At 38.3% G+C, this 26597-nt stretch overlaps 1 protein-coding gene across 1 annotated transcript in view; it reads right to left on the bottom strand.

Moving 5' to 3' along the window:
• CFAP47 (cilia and flagella associated protein 47) overlaps nt 1–26597 on the bottom strand; it is a 702231-nt gene that overhangs the window by 167709 nt on the left and 507925 nt on the right. Inside the window, exon 52 of the mRNA XM_082245539.1 lies at nt 5002–5177. Within this exon, the coding sequence (XP_082101665.1) occupies nt 5002–5177 (176 nt within the window). The remainder of the gene's footprint in view (nt 1–5001; nt 5178–26597) is intronic.

Raw genomic sequence — 26597 nt, 5'->3', positions numbered from 1 at the left:
TCCCTAGGATAATATCAGCTATTAAAATCAAGTATTTTAGTTTATTAAAAAAAGATACTTATTTCTTATTACAGAGATGGGTACAAGAAGTATATAGCTATCCCTCTGAAACAGCTGAGAGAATACACTCAACCTTTTTTTCCCATGTTCCAGGGACTACAGGGGGTCTCCTAATCGACTTCCAAGTATAACTAGATACACATAAAGTATATAAAAAGGTTTTGCCTACCTCGGTGGTGAGTATGAGGTTTTGAATCAAAACTGGGGAAATTTTGAAAAATCAAAATGGAGCTCAAAGGGACATATGTATTTCAGGTTGGAAATTCAGTGGACCTTTGAGGAAAATGTTTTATTCGGCTCTAGAATCTGCACGGTGAAGGCCTCGATACACAGGGGGAGATCCGGAGGGAAATGAAAACTGGGTATGCATTGGAATGTAGAGACAATGAGGAGTTGATGTCCCCATTTTGGTGGGAGCATGTCATCTCTGTTTTTGTTTATGAATTAAATACATATGCTAATATTTTTGTATTGATTACTGTTGTGCTTTTTAGGAGTGGAGTATGTAATCCCTGATGAAGACTAATCAATATATCTATCTATCAAAACCCGTTGGAAACACACACCACTCCAATCAGTATTTCATTATGTATTTAATGTAATGTATAACTGTTTAACAACCAAGATAAAAAATTTGATGTCGATATGTATACTATGTGAATTCACACCAATCTACCATTTGGTAGCTTTTTGGCAATAAAATAATTGTTTTTACTAAAAGTCATTACATAATTTTGGATGATATTTATAATTTAATTTGTTTAGTTAATATTAAAGTCCCATCCAATAGAGGGTATCTCTTCAAAAATGTATATACTTCAATGTTGTGTCACCCTTGGGACTGACCACCACATCCTTCAACCCACTCTCTGGACTGATTGCTCTGTCTTATCACACAGCATTTATAATTGAATAGAGTATATTATACTTAAGAAACATGTATTCAATACACAAGCACTAAAACCTATTTATTTACATTGTGTTAATACTAGCTTTACATTTTATTTTATCTTTTGTAAATGTACACATACTTTATTTTTATACACAGTTTTTTTTTTTTTGTTTAGCAGGCTCAGCCTTCTACCACTTCTATTCCAGTATAAATCCAACCTAATTGGTACTAGAAAAAAGGGCTGGCCCCACCCATTAGGTTGCATCACACCTAGTCCCACTCCATCTCCTTGGTTAATGACAGTATAGGTTGTAGCATGTTTACAGGTGATACAATGAGATTAAACAAATTCTCCTACACAAGTTGTATCTGTTTATCTGCAGCCCTCTCCCCTCTACATTCTTCCAAAACACAGGATCTCTCAGCAGCAGAATGTGGGGGGGGGGGGCTGACATCACACACACACACTGTAGAGCTAGAGCACACAGCTCTGTGAATTCTGATAGCTGATTGGGGTAAAGTACCCCCCCCCAAACACACACACACATCTTCACAGGCTCAACGTAAGCACCCTTTGCCCGGCCATCCACCATGCTGTCATTGTCCTCATCATGCTTAGAGTGCTTTCCTTTTTGGCCAAAAGTAGGAACTGTACATCACATCAAATTCCACTTAGTGCACTATGTTAGTGCCTGAAAAGAAAGCTTCAGTAGGTACTTGGTACTTTAGCTGATGACACCAGCCTTTTCTTTGATTCTTGGTACTCTTGGTTGCCATCTGCATCAACTTTCTTTCAGTGTGATGACTCCACCAGAATTTCATCTCTCCTGATCTTTCCCTGTTTTTGGTTTCCGTACTTGCCTGGTAATTTGACTTCACTTAAGCTACCTGTAAGTTTTCAATTGGACAAACTGGACTAATGCAGTAAAACAGTTTTGAGAGGTTCCTTGGAGGTGACTAGGCACTCTTTTGACACCAGGCCCATGCCCAGCAATGAAGACACAGGGATACATATTAAAACCTAATACACTGTCAGGATTATTGGGGAGATTAAATATAAGAAAAATGGAATTATAGCTATGTATATTTTGTTTTTCATAGAGACTTTGAGCAGTGGCATCCATCTTGTTAAAAGGTTACTGAAAGTTCAAATCTCCTTTTAGGCAAAGATGTCTATTCAGGAGATTTTAAAAGGTTTCCAACAGACATGCTGTTGTTGACCTAAAGTAATAAATAAATAGACTGTTGACTTTCTTTAGATAAAGTCTAGCTGACGCTGTACCACGATAATCTTATCTGTGTGGGTGACCATAAACAAAAGTTTAGTATTTTCTGTTTAGACCCATTTAAAAATAAGATTTAAAGATACATTATAATCCTATGTAAGAGATTATTACCAATGAGTATATATATGAATAACATACATAAATATTTAGGAAAACTTTCTATATTATATTTTGTTTCATATTCTAACTAAATCCCAGTTTTACTTATATTGATGACTTCATGTAAAGAAAGGCTTAAGTACGCTTTTGTAAGTGGTAGAGTTGTCATAAAACTTGTCTGACCTTGCCAAAGAGTCTAGAAAGTCTGGGATTGTAAGCTTTTTATCAACATAAGGGTTCAAAGTTTATCTGTAGGTAAATATTGCAATTGTATTCTATATACTGAATCTAACAGTAATACGATACTGCTCCCTTTGGTGACTGCTACTAAGTGAAGTCTTTGGTTAAAACAGTCATTTCCAATCAAATATATCCTTAGTAAATGGCGTTACCAGGTTCAATCCTTACCTAGATATATGATGGAGCTATTAGATGGACATGTATATACTATGAGAGTATGGATAGATTTTCATATTGTTCTTATGATTATTCTTAATTGAAGAAATTATTATATAGTTTTAATATCTAATATACTGGATGACCAATAGAGGTGTTGCCCAATGACCTCACCAGTTAATGGATAAGTAATCCCAACCAATGGGGATAAAGTTCCTCCTTCTGGGTTAAGATTATGGTAATTTTACTGGCCTTTTGTTTAAACACAATATAAAAAAGGGAAACCCAGATGTAATAGGACACACACATATTACGACAACATTCATTACACTTACAACACACACACTACTCACATCCATACATATACTCATCTATACATACTCCATCTTGCTCCATCCCTTATCTGAAACTTTGAAGGACGCCAAACAAAACTCCTCCCTAACTGGCCACCATTTTGGGAAGGCAGCCATCTTAAGGACTCTGGTAACGACCATTTTAAGCTAGCAGCCATCTTAAGTGTGGTAAATATACCTTGCTATTTATCTGATTGTTATTTACTATTGTTTATTTCCTTCCTTATATGTTTTATATTTCATATTTAAGGGTAACAAGATTACAGTCCCAGCCATATGAACCATATTAGGTTTTTTGCTAAAAACTGATTTTTGTTTTTATACGTTTTTATTAATATCAGATTTAGCGCAATATTAGTCTCCCGTTTTGCATAGCTAATTCTCACTCCAACTGCAGCGGAATGACTGTTGGCTGCGCAATTCACAGACAATTGTGGTCTGATTATATAGAACACTTATCTATGGTTTCTACTATACCTGGGGAAAATGTAATCTTGCTTTCTTTTTAATTTCATCATTGAGCTACATATCACATTGCATTTATCATTTTAGTTTGTATTTTATGTAAAGTTATCTCTTAATGTCATCTCAAGTCTAATCATTTATTGTGAATACATGTCTTGTGAATAAATATTCTTATATATTCCCTACTGTAGACTGTTTTCACTGAGATTGGTATATGCTGTTAAAAAGAAATGAATCAATTAAAAAGAACATGTTACATATTGATTTGTGGAAATAAGTTGAGATTCTCCTAACTTACAGATCTTTGCTTATTTACAAAAATTGAGACACTGTTATATCAGAGCAGTATAAATATTCTGACAACACTATTCACTCATCAAGTGAATGTGCACTGTGCAACAAAATTTCTCTCAAAACTTAGTGATTGTGGTGAAGTTTCTCTTTGCAAAGAATATCCAATCAAATGCAAGGAAAAAAATGTTTTTTGCTTGCAACCCTCTCTCCTCTACAGTCTTCTAAAACACACATTTTACACAGTATCTCTCAGTAGCAGAAAGCAGGGGGTGGGGATCTGATGAAACACACTGCAGAGTTAGAGCACAGAGCTCCATGAAATCTAATAGCTGATTGGGGGAAACTGAATATGAATTCTAATAATAATAAGCTGCCACTACATTAGGTTAATAATGAATTCTTGCCTGATGCACGCAGTAAATGTAATTGTGACCATTTAAATTATTTTATGTGCTAAATGACTTATTCAGAATACATTGGCATATGGGGGTTGATTTACTAAAACTGGAAAATGCTAAATCTGGTGCAGATCTGCACAGAAATTGATCAGCCTACAGCCTAATTGAACAAACTGAAGTTAGAAGTTGATTGGCTACAATGCACAACTGCACCAGATTTTGCACTCGAGTTTTTGTAAATCAATCCCTGTGTGCCTTAAAATAAACATGTGAGATATCTGTACCCTTTCTCACTCCCCTGTTGCTAAAAAAAGCAAAGGTAAGGTATGCAGGGTTGCAGGATTAAAGCAAGGCTCTTGTTTTAGGCTACTTGACATACAACATCAACAATGTCACTATACCTGGGCCTGACTCGCGTAAGTGTAAAGTGAGAAAAAGTAAACAGGCTAATGTGAAAACAACACTGTTTCATTTTCCTGTACATCATGCATTAAAAAAAAAGTCCCTGAATGAGTTCACTTTAATAAACCAGGTCTTATATCTGCAACCTTGATGGAGAAGATAATGATACAAAAAGTTCTGAAACATGCTAAATTATATATTTTTTCCTTTCTGTTTTTTCTTTGTGCCTAAAATGGCAAGTAGAACTATAGTAGAAATATATGGTGGTATACTGTTTCCAAGAATGGTTTGGGTTTATATCAGCTTTACAATATTAATAAGCCTGATATTCACTCCATTTGTGCTCTATGACTTACCTTGCACTGGAAATCCCTGTTTTGGTTGGGGAAAATTTTGCTACATAAGGGAACGTCTCTTTGGGTTGTAGAGTAAATTTGTTATCACCAGTAACTCCATCACCATCCACCAGAACATGAAAGTTTAGGACATCCATTGTTGGGTTTGTAATGGGAATGCTTATTCCAACTGTTTTCTGTGACAAAAAATAATGAATTTCAGAAATTTTGATTGAAAATAGTTATTTTATAATCCATTTATAGTTACTTTTTCTCATTTTGTTTATCCATTATAGAAGTAGTAAAGTATTGTACAATCTTAGCCATTTATTATTGCAGGAAGTTTGGAGTTTACATGATGCCCTTTATGGCTAACTTAGGTTAATAAAGTGTGAGTAAAGAGGACCTTCCATTTTCAAGTTACTTCCTTTTATTTCACTTTATTTTACAGAGTGACAACACCCTGTCCCTTTCTTCCAATTGTCCTGCTGCATTGTCAGTTGGGCTTCCTGTGGAGGCAAATGGCCCTTTAACCCTTTCGCTGCCAGGCCCTGTGCTCCACTTTTAAACTTAGCTGGCCAGGCCATTTTTGCAATTCTTCCTCTGCTTTTTTATTTTTCCCTTAGCTTTCAGAGTTTGTTAAAGACCCTCCAAACCATATAGTTTCTGAGAGAACATGACCAGTAGAATACAAATAAGGTGTTACTGATTTTTAGGGCACAATGATATTTGGGCAAATGTTTATCAAAACTAAAAATACACTAAAATCATTATTAGCAGAAAAAAACACAGCACGTTTTACAAAATTCCTGCCAAATATAAACCTGTATTGAGTTAATAAATAACCACTATTTGTAAATGTTAGATTGCACCTTTTTGCGAAATGGTAAAGATTGAACATATGCAAAAATGGAAATATCCAAATTTCTCAAAAAATCTAGAGGTTTTCATTGTAGAATAAAAATAAGGTGCTACTGATTTTAACACCATGCAATATTTGCGCAAATGTTTATCAACACTATATATTCGCTAAAAATTCTCTAAATTATTTTTTAGCAGATCTAAACACAGCATATGTCACAAAATCCCTGATACATTTCTACTAAATAAAAAAACTTAACCTGTACTGAGTTAATAAAAAACAAATATTTGTAATTTTTAAATTACGTCTTATTGCAAATGGTGAGAGCTGAACGTACCCAAAAATGTAAAGAACCACATTTCTCTAAAAATCTGAAGGTTTTCTTTGTTCCCTTACAGCTTTCAGCGTTTGTTAAAGACCCCCCAAACCATATATTTTCTGAAAGCATAGGGCCAGTGGAATAAAAGGAAGGTGCTACTGATTTTTAAGGCCCCACGATATTTGCGCAAATGTTTACTAAATCAATATTTTCGCTAAAAATATACTAAAATCATTTATAGCAGATAGAAACACAGCACATTTTACAAAATTCCTGCTAAATGCCTACTAAATATGAAAGCTGAACCTGTATTGAGTTAATTAATAACAAATATTTGTAAATTTTTAATGGCACCTTTTGCAAAATGGTGAAAACTGGACATACACAAAATTGTAAATTACCACATTTCTCCAAAAATTTGGAAGTTTTCCGGTTTCACTTTCAGAGTTTTTAAAAGACCACCCAAACTATACATTTTCTGAAAGCAAAGGGCCAGTAGAATAAATGGAAGGTGCTACTGATTTTTGCCCCCCCCGTAATAATTGCGCAAATCTTCATCATATCGCTATTTTCACAAAAAATACACTAAAATCATTAATATAATATAATATAAACACACCATAACTTGCAAACTTGCAAAACTCCTTCTAAATTACTACTAAAGCATTGTTCACATGTGGCATATTAAAGTGTATGCCCATTGAGGACCATGTTTACCCACACAGGGATGCACAGGTGTTCAGTGCATCCCTGTATAGGCAGTCCCATTTATGTCAATTGGGATGCAACGGCTGCTCAGGCATAGCTGCTGTTCCCAATCTGACATCCATGTGGGTGTGGGTGCACGACCCCAAATGCAGACAGTGTGAGCTCAGGGACATGCACGTGGACATGGATGTCAAACTGGGAGCAGCGGCTCTGTTTGTGCAGTTGCTTCATCCCAAATTACATCAATGGGACTGCCTGAACAGGGATGGACAGAACACCTGTGCATCCCTGTAAAAGTACACTGTGTATGCCCAGTGTGAACAAGTTCTTAGGCCCCTTTCAAACAAGCAGACCAATCGGATCTGCCTGTGCGTTTTTCAAGAGAGCCCAATCGTACCACCCATTGTTTTTTATGGAGAGGCTGATGTAAATGGACATGTGATCCCATTCCCCATCCATCTAGCAGATCGGATCAGATGGAAATGGACAGGTGGCCCGTTTCCAACCGACCACCCCATAGAGGTCAGCGGGCTATGTACGTGTCTGTTCTGCATCAGCAGAGCGGACGTGGACCTGTCATCCACCTGTTCAGCGAGGATCAGCAGAGAGATCCCTCACTGAGCAGGAGGATCTGCTAGAATTCTAGGATTCCCGTTGGCATGAATTCCAGATTGGGTATAGATCTATTTTGAAGTAATATTATAAAGCCATAGTTTTTGGAGTATGCTTTAGTTTGAAACATCTTTGTATCACTAAGGAATGTTGTTTAGATAGACAATAATACAATATAATGTTTTCTAGATGGGTAACAATATTTCACATTTTTTTGGTACTTCCTTTCTCCAGAGTGGGTCACATCATATGTAATTACTATCTAGTGCTGCTTTTTCTCTGTCCACTGATTAGACTTGATTTTATGTAATTGATTAACTGTTTTATTGTAGTATCCACTCTCAAATGAGGTGTGTAGTGTCTATATATGTTTGTCTTTCATTTGTAAAAATATGCTGTGATCAAGGCTTTGTGCTGAAACATGTAAGCTGTTTTTAATCCACCTAGTGTATATGTAGCAATAAAGATTATTAATTTTACTGGCTTCTGGAGTATCTGGCTTTTCTTCTGTATAATAAGGCTTACCTGTAGGTACAATAAAAATAGGGTCAATTCACTAACAATTACCGCATGCAATTACACAGTCACGTGACTCGTTTGCATAAACGATTGCATGTGTTGAATTAAGTCGAATTGAAAAAAAAAATACAGATTATGCAGCATTTACCAGAAAATGCAAAAAGTACCGGTGAATATTGTTTAAAAAGCAAAAAAAAAATCATATTTACAGCCAGGGTTTTGCTGGTGGTATAACATGCGGAATTTGTCAAAAAACAGTGTGGGGGTCAGGAGGAACTTTGTGTGGGAACCGAGGGTTCCCGTTCCTGAGGGTTTGTGCAGGAGTGAAGTCATCGTGGCTCCAGCCAATCACACAGCTGGAGGGCACGAACTTGGAAGAAAGACTGGGGGAAGTTGTCAGCCCTCTCAGCTGTGACAGCATGCCACAGGAGGGCTTCCGTCAAAGGTAAGTATTCCATACAATTGCCTTTCAGATGTTTGTTTTGTTTTTTGTTTTTGAACAGCTGTAGTTTATAACTGCTTTTACCACATTACACAGGCATGATCCACTGCTGCAACTATCGAGAAGCCCAGCCTTTAGAATTGCAATTCAGCCATCACTGGAGTGCATGCATGTAGCCAGGAAGTGGCTGAAAAGAGACTACAGGAGATCAGGAGTACTGATCAAAAAGAATGAAATAAGATGATACATATATTTTATTAAAAGACATTTGTTTATGATAGTGTTCAGCAATGTAGCCGTCATTTAGTTAAGGTTGGTTAGCTTTCCTGGATGTTTACTGATCTCCCACCGCTCTCCTTACTGACACCTGCCATGGCACCCAGGAAAGACAGGTGAGATTGGGATACATGATGGTGGTGGGGAGAATGATTAGGTGGGGAGCATGTTACTGTTTGTGTGGAAGTTTTACAGCCATCTGATTCACTGCTATAGCAATCAGGAGTCCTTTTACAGGCCAGTGCTGCCACTGATGTAAGCCTTGTTAAAGGACAACTGCACCTTTCTTTTAAAAATCAGTATTAGAATGAGCCTAGCATACATAATAAATCCACAATATAAATGGCATACCTTTTTAGCATAAACTAAGATTTTGCCATGGTCCACCTAACTTAAAACTGAACTAAAGTTAAAAAAACAAAATGCAAAAAGGCAGGTTATGTATTGTAATTTATTGTTGTGGAGACATGCTATGTCTATTTTGCAATGCAAAATCACCTGCCTGTTTGCAGTCTTCTTTAACCACTTCAGCCACGGAAGGTTTTACCCCCCTTAATGACAAGGCCATTTTTCACGATACGGCACTGCATTACTTTAACTGACAATTGCTCGGTCCTGCCACACTGTAACCGAAAAGAAAATGGATGTCCTTTTTTCCCCACAAATAAATTTTTCTTTTGGTGGTATTTAATCACCTCTGCAGTTTTTATTTTTTGCGCTATAAACAAAAAAGAGCGACAATTTTGAAAAAAAAAAAAAAAATGTTATTTTCTGCTAAAAAGACATACCCAATAAAAAAATGTAAAAAATTACATTTCTTAATCAATTTAGGCCAATATGTATTCCACTACATTTTTTGGGGTAAAAAAAAAAAAATCCCGATAAGTGTAAATTGATTGGTTTGCGCAAACATTATCGCGTCTACAAACATTGGATCGTTGGTGAGGAGGCTAAATTTCCTCATTAAATCTGTAGCTAGAATCATTTAAAATGGTGGTAGCTAACATTATCAATAAGTGACTATCTAGGTTCCGGTGCAGAAACGAGTACACAGGAAGTATTGTGCTCTATAAGTCCCAACATCAAATGAACCTGAGAAAACTTAAAACCTTGCTTGCTTAATGGGTAATGTCAGCTTCCTCTGAGAGTGCAGTGTCAAAGACGCTTGTATCTCTCTTCTGTGAACACTACTGAGGTAGAATGGTGTGTGTATGAAAGCTGCTAAATCTTAACAGCACGTACACCAATTGGCCAACAGGTTGGCAGGATGAACAGAGGGGGAGTGGGCATGAGTGAGCTTTGTCAGGTATATTGAATACTTGAAATTGTAGAGCTAAGGAAAGTACTTCCTGTGTACTTGTTCCTCCACAAGATGTTCAGTTGGTTATGATGTAAGGGGCCAGCAAAATAGTTAAGTTAGGTAGACTATAGTGAACTATTTTATGTGGAAAAAGGAATAGCATACATATTGCTCTTTTATTATGCTTGCTAGACTCATTACATTATTGATTTTTAAAGCAAAGAAAAAGTTGTCTTTTAAGGCAGAATAATAAACATTATGTAGCACTACTCCCTGGAGAACTGCTGGTGACGGGTTCCCCTGGGTTACCCATAGCAACAGTACAATAGTTCAGTGCCTGGCTCAGTCAAGAAACAGTCTAGGGGTTTTGGTTTTTGTGGTTTTATTGAGAACTTGGATAGGAGAAGGGATGAGTGGGAAACTCCAACTTGAAGAAACTATGCACAATTTCTCGGGACATTTAATTGTACTTGATAGCGGCAAGGTCGCTGCTTCACCTTGTCAATAGCAATGAAGTAGTAATTATTGAACCGCTTTAGATAAGCTGTACTGTACTGCAGAACACTCTTCATGGCCCTTCCTGGCACCCCCTTTGTTCCTACTCTTCAGGGCTTTCTACATGGCACCCCCTTTACTGTAATACTCTCTGTGTGAGCTAGCTTCTTGATCCCCTGACTTCACTAGAGTGGTCCCCCTTCTGGGCCAGACCCTTAGGCAGGTCCCTCAGTACTCACGGACACTATTTTTCCCAAAAGACTCTGCCAGCAGCTTCACCGTCAGTTACACTAGATCCTCTGCAGCTCAGCTTCACACCTGGTTCACTACGCCGACCACCTAAGACCACCTTCCTCACACACTGCAGGAGGAGAGACAGCCATCCACCTCCTCCTGGGACTCTGCTTCCCACCAAAGATGCCCTGTCACATGCCCCCTCCCCTTTTTATGAGCAATCCCAGGATGCATTGCAAGAATGGCCTCCCACTGTGACTCCCATAAAAGCTAATGTGTCACTGGCTGGGTTTCCTCCACTGTCCAACAAGCTCCCTCATCTGATACAGTGGGGACACTCCCTCAGACCTAGTGAATCACACCTGGAAACATGTGACAGGCAACCCTATAGATCAGGCTCCCCTGATAAGCAGAAGGAGCATATACAGTATGCATTTACCTAGCACCTACCTAACTAGGAGGGTGCTGCATCATATATATTTTATAGGTTGCTCTCAGTTACAGCATTCCTTTTTTTGGTAAATTCTGTATTCAATATGGATGCTCCCAGCAGTCTCTTTTTAAATGCTTTCATATACAACAGAATCAGAACACTATGATTTGAAGCAGTTAAAATGAAGCCACTAGCAACTGAATTAAATAGTTATTTAATAAAACAGAATCGATAAATCAAATAATTACATTATTAAAAATAAAAAATGTTCTATGCAGACAGGTCTCAAAATCACAATAAGCTGTAATCATAAAAACGTAACAACCTAACATTGTGCACTTTGTATGTCCGCAAGTGACAAATGCTTATATATGAAAACTAGTCATGTACGGCAAACTGTAATGTTGATGGATTTGTGTTGACTATATCAGCAGTTAGCCTGTTAACTGTCAACTTTGAAAAACCAGATCATTAGTTCTGGATTGGCATGCCAGCTTCATGCTTGTGCACTGACTCATTCGGGACTGGTTATAAAATGACAATCCTGTCACAGGCTGTTCATGAATAAAAAGAAAACTCAAAGCAAGAGAGAGCCTCTGAATAGCTCGACACGATTTATAAATGCAGCAATCATCAGGATTCTGCAACCACTGGAGGCTAGATATTGAGTTGCTGATTTACAGTTGTTCATTCCTATTGATTACAATTCTAATCACATTTAATTATTTTGTGAGACACAAATTCTTAGCTACTCTCAATGCATCTATGGGCTGACTAGAAAATGCAAAACCCCATGTATAAAAGTTCTGTAACACATGGCAACCAATTACAACATGTCTTCATCAGTGGTGGACTTTATCAAACTCCTATCTGGTCTCTCTGGGTTTCTGCACTTTGCAAACCCCATTCATTTTGCACTACTTTGGTTTTGAAAAGGCTATCATGACCATTTTGTCGTGAATTAGCATGCTTTGACTTTTGGGATCATTTGTGACTTCATCAGAGAGATGAAAAAGAAAAAGAAAAAAAAAGCCTAGAAAGCACTTTTTTATATATAGATTGCCTTCTCAACAAAATCCCATCCATTTCGCAATCCTCACTTGCTGTTGAGTGTGAATCCACATGAACAGGGTACCATTAGGTAGGTAGGAAACAGCATTCCATTGTGCTTGACTGGTCAAAGTTATACAAAAATAAATAAAACATTGTATTCCTCACTTCCATACCAATGTAGGTGGGCTTGTGCTTCCTTTCATATATTAAATAGAGATGTGCATTCAGCAAGTATATGGTCAGCAGTACAGATAAACAGAGTGATTTAAAAAAAAAATACTTTTGTAGTGAAATTACAGATTTAGTGGTCAAAATTTCAACAAAGCAGGTTGTTCATGTTGTAAGAAAATGTGCCCTTAGCTTGGTGAAGATGATAAAAACATTTTGCAAAGAATGTGAAGGAAAATAGGAAAGGGGTTTCAAGGCCCCCTTTATCCATTTTTCCTCATGGGAATGGCAGCAGCCTAAGGAGTTTCAAGGCTCCCCTTAATATAGGTGGGAGGAGGTTGGGGGGAGCCTTGTGACAGTTAAGCTGGGGGACTCTTGAAACTAAGGTCAGGTGACCTTAGAAGTTTCTGGAAGCCTGGTGGTCCCCTATAAAAAGGGGGTTCTTGTAAAGGCTAGCTGCCAGTGGCCTCAGAGGGTCAGCTGTGGTGAAGCTCTGCAAAATGAAGACTCTCCTGCGCCAGATTCTGAGGCTGAAGCCAAAGGAAGAGAAGACTCTTAGCTTTACCATTGGGAGAAGCGGCAGCCGAAGAAGTGGAAGAGGCGGTGGACAGAAGAAGAGCGGTAGCCAAAAGAACGCGGGAGGATCCAGGGAAAGGAGGCAGCATGGAGGACAGAGGAAGAAGAAGTTGGGCTCCAGTTCTAGGTACGTCACATCAAGAAGGAGAAGGTGGAGCCGGAGGCATTACTGGGCGGCGAAGAGGAGGCGGAGACCTAAGAGGCTCTATAGCCCATCAGCAGTGGGGAGGAGCGGCGCGATCAGAAAGTTTGCCTTGCTTACCTTCGCCGCTGGGTTTTCATTTATCAACGGGGTTTAAAGAAAATTTGGAATGGAGGAAGATGGATTTAGGGTATTTCATTCATTACATTTAGTGTTCTTTGTGGGGTTTTTTTTCCTTTTTTTGTGAGTTATTCTTCTTTGTGTGTGCTGGCTTTATTTTTTTTTTTTATTTAAATTTCTTGCATTCTGTTATATCTTTCTGTGAAAAAGAGTGTAGAATAATGAAACTAATGAGGGGGCATTATTTGGCACAAGAACAAGTCAAAGATAATTGAAACTAGCTTCCGTAACCTACAGGAGCAATTTACAGTCCACTGCACCCTTAAAATCCACCCTAATTTTGCCTTACCCATTGACCAAAATATCACTTGAATCTTTGATTTTCAACCAAATTTTGGGGAAATGAATACCCTAGTTTTTCAGTGCTAGCTTTCAGCACCAATAGGAAACATTTTGTACTACAGATATTTGGATTTAAACAGTTGATGAAGCACACTATACATATACCTTAAATATCTGCATACACTATATTACCAAAAGTATTGGGACATCTGCTTTTTTTTTATTATTTATTTTTTGGGGGACGCCTGCTTTTAAACGCACATGAGCTTTAATGGCATCCCTGTCTTAGTCCGTAGGGTTCAATATTGAGTTGGCTCACCCTTTGCAGCTATAACAGCTTCAACTCTTCTGGGAAGGCTGTCCACAAGGTTTAGGAGTGTTTCTATGGGAATGTTTGACCATTCTTCCAGAAGCGCATTTGTGAGGTGAGGTACTGATGTTGGATGAGAAGTCCTGGCTTGCAGTTTGCACTCTAATTCATCCCAAAAGTGTTCTATTGGGTTTAGGTCAGGACCCTGTGCAGGCTAGCCCTGCACCCAAAACTTGCTCATCCGTGTTTTTATGGAATTTGTTTTATGCACTGGTCCGAATCATTTAGTGGAAGGGCGATTATTATGTGGGGTTGTTTTTCAGGGGTTCGGCTTGGCCCCTTAGTTCCAGTGAAGGTAACTCTTAAGCCGTCAGCATACCAAGACATCCCCCCATAGTTAAAAAGCACCCCCTAGGGACACATTTTACCCTTTGATTGCCCCTGGTGTTAACCCCTTCCCTGCCAGTGTCATTAGTACAGTAACAGTGCATCTTTAGCACTGATTACTGTAATAATGTCACTGATCCCTCCCAAAAGTGTCAAAAATGTCAGTTAGGTGTCTAATCTGTCCGTCACAATGTCGCAGTCCCGCTAAATTTGCTGATCGCCACCATTACCAGTAAAAAACTAAATCAATTTAAAAAAATGACCTAAATCTTTCCCCTAGTTTGTAGATGCAAAAACTTTTGCGCAAACCAATCAATATACACTACAATATACATTTTTTTTACCAAACAAATGTGGCAGAATACAAATTGGCCTAAATTATGAAAAAACTACTTGGAAATGTTATATAGCAGAAAGTAAAAATTATTATTATTTTTTTTTTCAGAATTTTTTTTGTTTATAGCGCAAAAAATAAGAGATCAAATACCACCAAAAGAAAGCTCTATTTGTGGGAAAAAAAGGACATCAATTTTTTTAGGTATAGCCTTGCACGACCGTTCGATTGTTAGTTTAAGTAATGCAGTGCCGTATTGCAAAAAATGGCCTGTTCATTAAGGGGGGAAAATCCTTCCAGACCAGAAGTGGTAAATAAGAGTTTAATGATATTTTAAGGATCCATACACACAAATAATATATCTGTGATTCATCCTGCAGTTTTCTTTGTTCGCTCCAGAAGAACTGCAGAGCTGAAATGAACAACAAGACCTGGATTTAATGTGGACTATGGGGATAATTGCAGATCACAGTGTTATATCTTGCAGACTTCAAACACAAATAAACCCAAGCCTTGGCAGGAAAGTGCAGCCGCAGGTGAACTGCAGGTAAACACTGGATGTGTATGGAGCTTTACTTACGAGCTTTATAAATACCTTATTTATACACAACAACCTATCTTTTAGTTCTTTAAGAACTAGCACTTTTAAAACAGATGACTCAGCATTTATTAAATTGGTTCACAAAATAATAGCCTTTGAGTAAATTAGATGAGACTCATTAGAAGGCAGAATAAAAAAAGCCAACAGGGGCTCCAGTTTAATGATTAAAACCAGAAAAGTCAGAATTGCCTACTGATGAAATGCAATTTGCTGTCACAGACTAATGCATATAAATATCACTATGAATTTACTATTCACAAATGTTTTTTGCATGATCATCTTTCATGCACTAAATACTTCATGTTTTCTAAGTAGGGTACATATTATATTAACATACTGCGGCTTTCTAAATGAAACTTTCTGAACAATAAAATGATATAAAAAAAATACAGCAATGTACACAACAAGGTCAAATATACAAGTGGGTTTAGGAAGTTCTATCCATTTCCCAGCTGGTGTTTCATTCAAATAAAGATGGATGAGACCAGATCTTACACATAAAGGGAGAGATGTGCTCTTCCAAGTCTTTGATAATGAAGGTAGTTGCATAGTGCAGCCTCAAAGGTCAGTAGGAGTTTTTCTTACAGAGATTTAACATTTTAATGTCATTGATGCCTCAATAATTTCATATTAAACAAGCAAGTGTCCAATTAACAAATAACTCGTATATCATACCCAAGACCCTCTTAGGTTTTATGGTTTGAAGTAAAGCATAAAGAAAGGTCGATATTAGAGCAAGTAAGCAGATTCACAGCTTCCACATTGAACCTTTCATAGTTACCTTGAACGTTTTAATAAAATGTGTGTCATGAAAGAAAAAAGTATTTCTTATCTAGAAATAAAATTACAGTAGCGGCAGTCTACACGTGCAGTGTTCTTTAGTTAGGCAATGGAAAAAAAGCAATAAATAGATTCAAAGTGAAGTTTCCCATAACGCCCAATCAGCAATCACATCTTAAACTTTGTAAAAACCCAAACACACAAACTTCATGTAAAATGTAATTTTAAGAATTGATTGTAATATTTTTAAAGCAACCGATTTCAATATAAAAAAGTAATCCTGCCTGTTCAGCTACCTCCTATTATAATATGTCAATTCTGTGTCCCTTTCTCATTATCACCATTCAATGCAAACTATATTCTGCCATTCCAAACACATTGTGTATGCATTGTTTACCTGTCCAACAGAGTGCATGCATGTAGACAGGAAGTGACTTCAAAAGGGCTGCAGGAAATCAACAGCATGGAAATGCAACCAAGAATGGGGCACTATATAGCACAGTGCTATTTAGCAAATCATTGTCAGTCAGTTAGGGTTTATATCTACTACAAATAATCTGCCTTCTGTACATTAAATTGTGACACACACTTTGTAGATTTCCAGAGCCAGATTATTATGTAATTGTATATGCACCTAAAACATAAGCAGTAAAAGATTATAAAAAGTAATAAAGTGACATGTATACCAAAACAAACCTTAATGTGTACCTGTGCTCTGTCCATGCAGTACAAAGCAAAGCAAAGCAAGCATTTCACTAAAAGTGATTCTAAAAGCTGAAAAGTTTTTTTTTTTTTACCCTAATGCATTCTCTGTATTAGGGTAAAAAACCTTCTGAGTGAAGCCCCCCACACCTGAGCTCGATCTCAATCTCAATCCACCGATGTGCACAAGAGCTGCGGCTGTCTCATCTCTCTCACTCCTCATCAGCTCAGAGACAGCAGTGGAGCCAATGTCAATCACAGCCAGTGAGGGGGATATACAATCAGTTTAACTGCTGCCCTCACCAACAATACATACCTTATTTATACCCCCATTGTGTCTTTGTTCTGATGCTAGGAGAGGAAGCTCTATGTAGGCTCCAGGTCATGACTAGGACTCCTCCTGATGACTCCCCAGAGCTTGGAACCTTAGCAGACAATCACTAACCACCAAAGCTGTCAAGTGGCGGTAATTGGAGTGAGTCACATGCTCCCCATACCTGAAAGTATTGTTTTTCTTCTTTAAATTCCAAATGGAGCAAAGAAGGAGCCAAGAGAGAGTGAGCACGAGGAGCTGGTGAGGCAGTTAAATAAACCTGTTGGCTAACCTTGTACTGATATAGCACAGGTTCATTTTAAAGCGGAGTTTTGGCCTCAAATACCTTTTTTTAACTAAAAATACCACTATAATACTAATCCATCACCCTTTACAGAACCGCTATTCTCATACTTACAAGGTGTATAGTATAGGATTTTAGTCAAAATCATACTTTTAAAAACGTTGTCTGGGCGCAGCCATCTTAGACGTGGGCATCTGAAGCCGCAGTGTAGTCTGCTGTGCCCTTCTCCCTGATTCCAGGGAGTGTTCTGGGAGTTCTTCCTGATTCCAGCCTCCTGGGAGTGATGACAAACGGCTCCCAGGATGCAATGCAAAGGCGGAAGTGATGTCGGTGGCCGTGGCCACAGAGGGGGAGAAGGAGGAAGTACAACCAAAAATGTCCTGAAAATAAGGTAAGGGACCCCCGAAAAAAATTGAAAATGCCCAATTGTTGATCAGCATAGCGAGCACTCCAGGAATCACTAAAGTTGCAAAATAGGCTGGAACTCCACTTTAAGTTAGAACTATACTGTGAAGTAATGTAGATAGAAAAGTTGGAAAATGCTAAATATTGACTGTTAACAAATCAAAATAGAATGCAAAGATGCCTGATATGTTTATTTTTTGAAAAGATAACCGACATTCGGGGCTATCAGATTTCATTTTCTGTATTCCTACTGGGTTTTAATATCTGACATTCTTATAACTGCCTGCCTCCCCAGTTGAGTAATTCTCCCTTAATGGTAGGTTCACTAAAATTCGTGGCTCCTTCTAGCTTATGCTTATATTTGCTTAGCTCCCCTGCCACTGTGTTTTCCTGGGTGAGGAAAAAGTAGAAGCCTTGTGTAAGTTTAAAATCACTTGAGCTAAAGATTACTTAGGTCTAAGCACTTATTTCCTGCACCCACTCAGAAACTGGTCGTAGTTTCCCTGTGCCATCCAGTTAGTCAAATCTAAAAACACCACTTACCATCTAAAACAGTATCTTTGCAAGTCTTAAGCAAAACTGATTCCCTAAAACTAAGTGCTTCTGACAAAATTAAAACACAGTGCTTCTGACTAAATTATATGCAAAACACACAACTATATTTTTATTTTTATCCGCGGTGGTGCAAAAACCTGACACAGAAAAAACGTGAACAAAAAACGTGCATGTGAAACATTCACTACAAAGTGCACTTAAGGATGTGCTTTTAGTCCACCCTCGAAGGGGTAGGACCTTTACCCCGATCCCCTAGGGCGCAAGGCTCCTGACAGGGACAAAGGGTTTACAATGGTCTGCAAGCCAGAAGCCTGGCAGGCCCTGTTCTTCTAGGTAAGCCGAAGCTGACTATCGAATACTCACCCTTCGTCCAGTGAGAAAAACACACACAAAAGTGAATGTGAGACAAAATGTGGGAGAAAATAAATAGGTGGCTGTGCACTGGCCGGGGCCCTGAGGCCTGGTAGACAAAAACTACCCCTGGGCTTAGCCAAAAGGCCAAGCCCTAAAAGGCGCAGTGCAAAAGGAAAGCAATTTGGTGGCTGTGACCATGTGTCCATTCAAACCATGGGGTCCCACACCCAAGTGTTACTAAGAGAACACCTAGGGCGACCACTCTCAGGAGACAAAGACACCACAGACCTTCTGCCTTCCCAGCCCATGGCCAGACAAGGTAGATTACTCAAATCAGGAGGTAATGGGCTCTACCAGCTTTCCCAGAGGGATTGCTCCTGTGCCCCAACTGCCTGTGGGTGCCCTGGTTTCTGTCCTAGCCAATAATAACCTTCCAAGCCCTCATCACTCTAGCAGAGATTCATAGCCAGACATTCCAACCTTGGTCAGGCTAGAATGACAGCACAGAACCTCCACTAGATCATTAATAAGAACAGATACTACACTTGACCTTAGCCAAATTGCTGAGAAGCAATATAGTACAAATATGCATTCAAAATCTAGTAACAAAAATTGTGTGAGTGCAAATATACATCCAAAATTATAGTGAATCCAGTGCACATAATATCAGTATAATTGTTCACAAAGTAAGTAAAATATATGTCAATGGAATATGTTTAAACTCCTCTCCTCCACTGCACCTCTGTGTGACAATGGTATCAAAACATAAACAGTTCCATAGTGTGGTATGCACCAAAAACCTTATGTCAATAGCATATAATAATCTAATCACAGAACAGCAAATACAACAACCTCTCAACTCTCAATATTGTGTGTGTGTAGGTAGAAGGCTCACCAGATAATTATGACCTGCTATCCAAAGCGCACACTTCACATAAACTCAGCAAGTTATCCATATGGCTCTCCTTCTCACTGAAACATTGCCCACGCATACAGGACCGTAATAATATCCACTCCTCATCGGCTCAAATCCACCATTAAAACATAAGGAAATCCATGGTGTAGTATGTTTTGACATCCAAGATAGAATTTTTTTTAAAATATTATACTCACACCATATAACCACCCGTTTAAATAAATAAGCCCGGATACGCTGAGTGAATGAAACTCTGACCTCTGGACACTGGACTCTTATGAGGCAACAGCAATTGGAAGGACATGCAATTCAACCCCATCTCCACCAGGATACCTCCATGTACCACTCATATTCTTTCTCCAGGAGCAGTCATCCCCTACCAATGATCAGTGCCAATCTCCTTCTGTACCCCTTAGCTCCTCCACCAGTCAGGAATGACATTAAAGTATGAGGCATCCCCATTCTGTAACCAGTTTTCAATAGTGGTCAAGCAAGGGGGTGACTGCACCTGGAGAGTGGAGTCAATATATTATACGGTCCTGTAGGCATGGGAAAAAAGTTTCAGTGAATAGGAGAACAATTTGGATATTTTGCTGAGTTTATGTGAAGTGTGCGCTTTGGACTTAAGTATCTGGTGAGCCTTCTACCTACCCACAGTATTGAGAGTGGAGAGTTTTTTGTATTTGTTGTTCTGCATGTATATTATGCCATTACTATAAGGTTTTTGGGTACATTCCACACTATGGAGTTGTTTATGTTTTGATAACATTGCCACATTGAGCTGAAGTGGAGGAGAGAAGTTGGAGCACATTCTGTTGACATATCTATACCCCATGTGAAAGATTCTTCTGCTGCCCGGGCCCCCCTGTGTTCCCCTCTTCCCGCAGTGCTACCAGCTTCCCTCCTCTCCTCTCCCACCAGCTGCTGCTGTGGGCACACATGGGGACATTTCAGGATGCAGAGCGGACAAAGGTCTGGTAAATAAGTAATTTTCTTTCTTTTCTGGTAAATGTGTAATTTTCTTTCTTTTCTGAATGAACACAGTGAGACTTCTAAAATAAATGTAAAAAAATATTGTAAAAAAGAATGGAAAAATAACGTTGTAAAAAATAATAAGAATAAAAAAACTACCAACACCACTGACTGACCAAAGCCCTACTGACAACATCCAGTGCTCTACTGACACCATCCTCCGCTGTACTGACACCGCCCACTGCTCTACTGACTGACACCATTCACTGTCCTACTGACACCAACCTTTTCCCTACTGACATCCACTGCTTGACTGACACTATCCACTGCCATACTGACACTGCCTATGTTTTATTACATTTTAAAATGTCTGTTTACATTTATTTATAAGAGTGTGTGTGTGTGTCTGTGTGTGTATGTATGTATGTGTTTGAGCTTTGAGGTACACACTCCAATTAATTTTCACCCCTGGGGGTGGAAACACTGTTGGATTTTCTATCAAAAGAACATGGACTTTATATTTTATATACTTTGTGGAAAATGTATCTGCACTGTACATACTATCATTTTGGATGTATATTTGCACATTTTGCATGTATAATACAATTTTATTTGTCAGTAGAGTTTTGATTATATATGTGGACAATATAGTTGTGGGTTTTGCATATCATTTAGTTGCAAACACTGGGTTTAATTTTTATTAGTTATGATACTAGAGGGGTGTTCATGTATCACCAGCAGCTAGGGGTGTATAGATTATTAGTGTTTTCCTAAGCACAGATGATAATATTGTTCTTTTTTTTTGTAAACTGATTCCCTGTCCTAAGGCGAGTCCAGATCATGAAAGGCATTTTTTTTCCATATTTTCATATTACCTTTTTCTCATATTTCTGCTCCGGCAGTGGATCTGACTGCTCCAGATGAGAAGTGAGTATATAGGTGCTGCATTTTCGACAAAAGGCAGTGTGCAGTATGCAGAGTGTGTGTGTGTGTGGGGGGGGGGGGGGCAGGGAGACCTAAAGCCATTTTACTTTGCTCTGAGCTACAAAGGCAACCATGTAAACCATGTTAGTCCTTATGTGTATTCACTGTCATTATCATGTAATATGGTTTGACTTTATCACACTGTAATCTTTGGCCTTAAAACATATATGAATTCTGTACAAAAGTCCAGACCTTTCACTGTCAGATTATTGCTGTATACTGCTTTACATGGTTGCTTATGTGAACTTCTTTAACAGTTTCTGTTGTACTTGTCATTTTGTGTCATTGCACATTTTATGTTACTTTCAACAGATTGAAGATTCATCCAGACAAGCAATGTTTGCTTTATGCCCAGATTTTATATCCCTGTAAAAACCTCATGCATCTGTTTGACAATGTCTGCTCACAAACTATTCAACATTCTGCTTGGTTTTGAGAATTATGAGAGAATGAAAACAAAACTCATTCACCAAAAACATACATTTTCATAAGAATTAAACCTTTTGAAATGTGTACTTCATAAAAAGGGGGAATTTAATAATGTAATATTGAAGTAACACCTAATAAAAGGATATGTTTATGGAAGCTAATATAAAATGTAAATACTTTTGTTCAGCAGTTTCTGCTACTTTTTATATTTAATATTCAATAAACTTCAAAACTATAAAAGAAATGCAGTTTAAGTTAAGATGATTAATGTATCAGAGCTGTGAAATTGGTCTTTTTTCAAAGAAACGTTAAATACATGTTATCTCATACTAGCATGTGTCAGTTTTTTCTTTTTTTCTAGTGATTTAAATTGCATGAGAAACATCTTAAGTACACTCAGAAAAATGCCCTCCCCAAATCGACTTAATTTAAATTTTCTCAACAGTGTCATTTACATGTGTAAATAGACAGTAAATTCAATTCATATTTTATGTAAACGATGCCACAACCATCTTTTGCACTGTACTTTGTTGAATATGTTCAATTTAATTATTTAGGCTGCCTTACACATTTCTTGTTTTGCAGCAATATTCATAATGCTATGAAGGAAGAGGGAAGTATGGGAGGTAGGTGATGTAGATGATGTCTGTGGCTTTTCCAGTGATGGAGTCTTTAGCTTACCTTAGAAGTGTCATGGTTACAGGTAGGTAAACCCAGTGAGGGAACAAGGTTCCCTGGCACCCAAGGATAGGAGCTGTGGCCCTCTATCTACCAAGCTCTTTAGCAACATTACTAAAATAAATGCAAATTTAATTTTTTTTATAAACAGAGAAGACAAAGCTAAGGAAAGGCAGCAAAGGAGTTATAATTGATCTTACCTAAGTATTTTACTATAAATTGTAAGGTTAAAAAACTAACTAGGGTTAACCACTTGCCGACCAGGCGCCGTACTTATACTGCTGCAGGTCGGATTTTTCCTGCAAACCAACATACCTGTAGTTCATTTCGCAGGACAGCTAGTGGGGCGATTGGCCACAGGGGGAGCCAATCAGCAGGTCCGGCTAGGCACCCGTGATCGTTCCCTGTGGAGACAGAACGGTGGTCTGCCGTGGTAAACATGGCAGCGCGCTGTTCTGTCAGTGAACACAGGTATCCTGTGTTCCTCCTATTTAGGAACACAGGTCTCTGTGTTCATCCAGCAAGTCCATCCCCCACACAGTTAGAAAGCACCCCCTAGGGACAAATATAACGTTTTGATCGCCCCTGGTGTTAACCCCTTCCCTGCCAGTGTCATTAGTACAGTAACAGTGCATATTTTTAGCACTGATTACTGTTAGTAACGTCACTGGTCCCCCCAAAAGTGTCAAAAATGTCAGTTAGGTGTTTGATCTGTCCACCACAATGTCGCAGTCCCGCTAAAAATCGCTAATCGCCGCCATTACTAGTAAAAAAAAATAAAATAAAAATTACATAAATCTTTCCCCTAGTTTGTAGACATGATAACGTTTGTGCAAACCAATCAATATACACTTATTGGGATTTTTTATCCAAAAATATGTAGCAGAATACAAATTGGCCTAAAATGATGAAAATATTTTATTTGTACATTTTTTTATTGGGATTGTTTTATAGCAAAAAGTAAAAAATATGTTTTTTTTTCAGAATTGTTGCTTTTTTTTTGTTTATAGCGCAAAAAATAAAATTGCACAGGTGATCAAATACCACCAAAAGATAGCCTTATTTATGGGAAAAAAAAGGACATCATTTTTTTTTTGGGGTACAGCATCGCATGACCACGCAATTGTCAGTAAAGGTGAAACAGTGCCGTATCGCAAAAAAAATGGCCTGGTCATTAAGAGGGTAAAACCTTCCAGTCCAGAAGTGGTTAAAGTGAAACTGAAGTCAACATATACTCGTCTCCATTTCAGCAATGCGACCATTAGATCTTTTGCCAGGCACTAACATCTTCTGGGTGCCAGTCTTCATCCATCTAGATTGACTAACAGGGAATACTGTGACTTCTGCGCATTTGCAAGGGAGTAATTCCTCCTGCCACACAGGCACTGTGGCGAGAATGTTCATGTAAAGTTTGCTTTATTGCAGAAAAGACGTAGCATGTCTATTCTACAACAAAATGCTGCCTGCTCCCAATTTACTTTTTCAATGAAGATTTAGCTTCACTATAACTACAAATGTTATTCCCTTTTATGTTGCGGTACATTTTATAGAACGGCATTGAAGAAATTTTACAAACATTTGTTTAGTTTGAGATTGACAAGTTATATAGTAGCCAAAAAAAAAATGGAAAATTGAAATGTTAATGGCAAGGCACAATATGGATATAGCATGTCAAACCTCAATGTGAGGGGCAGGCTCTTGAGCCATGCAGTGCCATCTACAGAGTGAGTAGAAGAGGTAGAATATTTATAGTATTTTTTTTTCCCAACAGCAGCACTATGGGCTCAAAACAGTGTCCCAAACCGTTCACCTTGGGGTATCAAGTGGCGATCTTCAGTAAGCCAGAACAATAAAGTAGAGTCATTTTTTTTTCATAAATAAATAAAATAGGTAAGTATCCCTCCTGTAAAACAGCCCAACCTGGTGCACCACATGCATAGCTATTGTCCTAAAAAACTGTAGACACCACTAAATTTATCAGTATTGGTAAAGTATATTATGAGGAAGGTGTTCTCTCCATATTCAAGACAACAGTCCAATGTTGAAGTCTTCTCCCTTCACTGTAAGACTCATTGATATTTTACACTATTGTCTCCTCTATTTCTACCCTGGTAATGTCTGGGAAGGAATGTGAATTTCACACCATTGAATGTATGCCTCTATAAACTTTTACACCTAATAAGAAACTGTTCTCTGAAAAAATATACAAATACAGGGTCAAAGAGCATTGTGAAAATTAGACTATAGCTGCATTTTTTAGTAAACATTTATATAGGAGGTAAGGTAGGAGACATAATGAATGTTATAAACATCTTGTTTTGTATTACCTCTACAGGCTGTTGATTTTCCACTAAGCCCACTGGGAAATTATGCTAGTTGCATGCTGTCTCTATGCATCTACCTACAGTTATCCACAACAGGCAATAGAATATTCGCATAGCTACAACAAAGAAAACTGCTTGTAGAGCTATGCCATTCTCAACTCACGGTAACAGAATTCAGTTATGTTTTAGACATAATGGATTCAGAAATATGTAATCAGTTATTATTTACAGATCTCATTATTCGGTCTGCCAGTATTAAGCTTGTAACTTTAACTTGTGCAAATAACAATTTACTGTATTATATAACACTGCAGAATTTCACTTCTGTAGGAATGTGTCCACCTGAAGCGTAGCACAGATGTGTGGAGTAAAGTTTGAAAACCAAAAAGATAAGAAAGCTTATCTGGGAGCGAAAAGAACATTAACTTTACTTCAAGATTTAACAACCCGAAGGAGTTACAGAGCTATCCTGGGAAGAAGTCTATTTTCTTTTTTTTTCTTAAATGCTATAACTGTCATTCTGAGGAGACAAGATGTAACCTTATAAAAATGCCTTTGGTCTACAATCCAGAAGTCACCTTTATGTGACTTTTTGCTTAGCAGAGTCCAACTCAGTTGCTGTAGGAAAATGTTTGCCAATCATTTCTGAGTGTATGACATTTTTTACAGAAAATCAGCAGTGATTTACTTCATCTTGTTTATTTTCAGAGCGGTCTAGATAATGGAATTATATTTAACCATTTGCCGACCGCCGCACGATCGCGGTCAGCCCCGTACAGGCAAAGTGATGTAATACTACGTCGCTCGCCTGAGAGCCTCTAGGGGGCGAGCGAGCGCCACCGGAGGCGCGCTCCTGCCCCCGCTCATTCCCTAACATGTCTGCGCGTGTGACCGGTGGACCCGATGTCCGCCGGTCACTCGTGATCTCCCGGTGCAGAGGGAGAAAGGCAGGCGGCTAATGTAAACAAAGCCGCCTGTCATTCTCCCTGATCTAACTGCAGAGATCATACAATCCTGCTATGTAGGATCGTATGTCTCTGTGGTTACATCACTAGCCACACCCCTTTACAGTTAGAAGCATGCCCCTAGGGACACACTTAACCCCTGCATCACCAATAAAGTTAACCCCTTCCCTATCAGTGTAATTTTTACATTAACAGTGCATATGTATAGCACTGATTACTGTAGTAATGTCACCGGTACCCCCAAAAGTGTCAAAAATGTCAGTCAAGGGTCCGATCTGTCCGCTGCAACGTCGCAGTCCCGAAAAAAAAATCGCAGCCATTACTCGTTAAAAAAAAAAAAACAATAAAAATGACAAAAATCTTTCCCTTAGTAAACGCAATAACTTTTGCGCAAACCAATCAAAATACGCTTATTGCAATTTTTTTTTACCAAACATATGTAGCAGAAAACAAATTGGCCTATAAAAGTTAAAAAATTTTGATTTTTACATTTTTTTGGGGGGAATTTCATATAAATATATTGTTATTTTTTCAAAATTGTCCCTATTTTTTTGTTTATAGCGCAAAAAGTAAAAATCGCACAGGTGATCGTATACCACCAAAAGAAAGCTCTGTTTGTGGGAAAAAAAGGACGTCAATTTCATTTGGGTACAGCATCGCATGACCGCGCAATTGTCCGTTAAAGTCACGCAGTGCCGAATCG

The sequence above is a fragment of the Pelophylax lessonae genome, assembly GCF_965119305.1.
Source record: "Pelophylax lessonae genome assembly, chromosome: 2".
Classification (NCBI taxonomy): domain Eukaryota; kingdom Metazoa; phylum Chordata; class Amphibia; order Anura; family Ranidae; genus Pelophylax; species Pelophylax lessonae.
The sequence above is the reverse complement of the archived record's forward strand: the minus strand, read 5'-3'. Positions and strand labels throughout refer to the sequence as shown.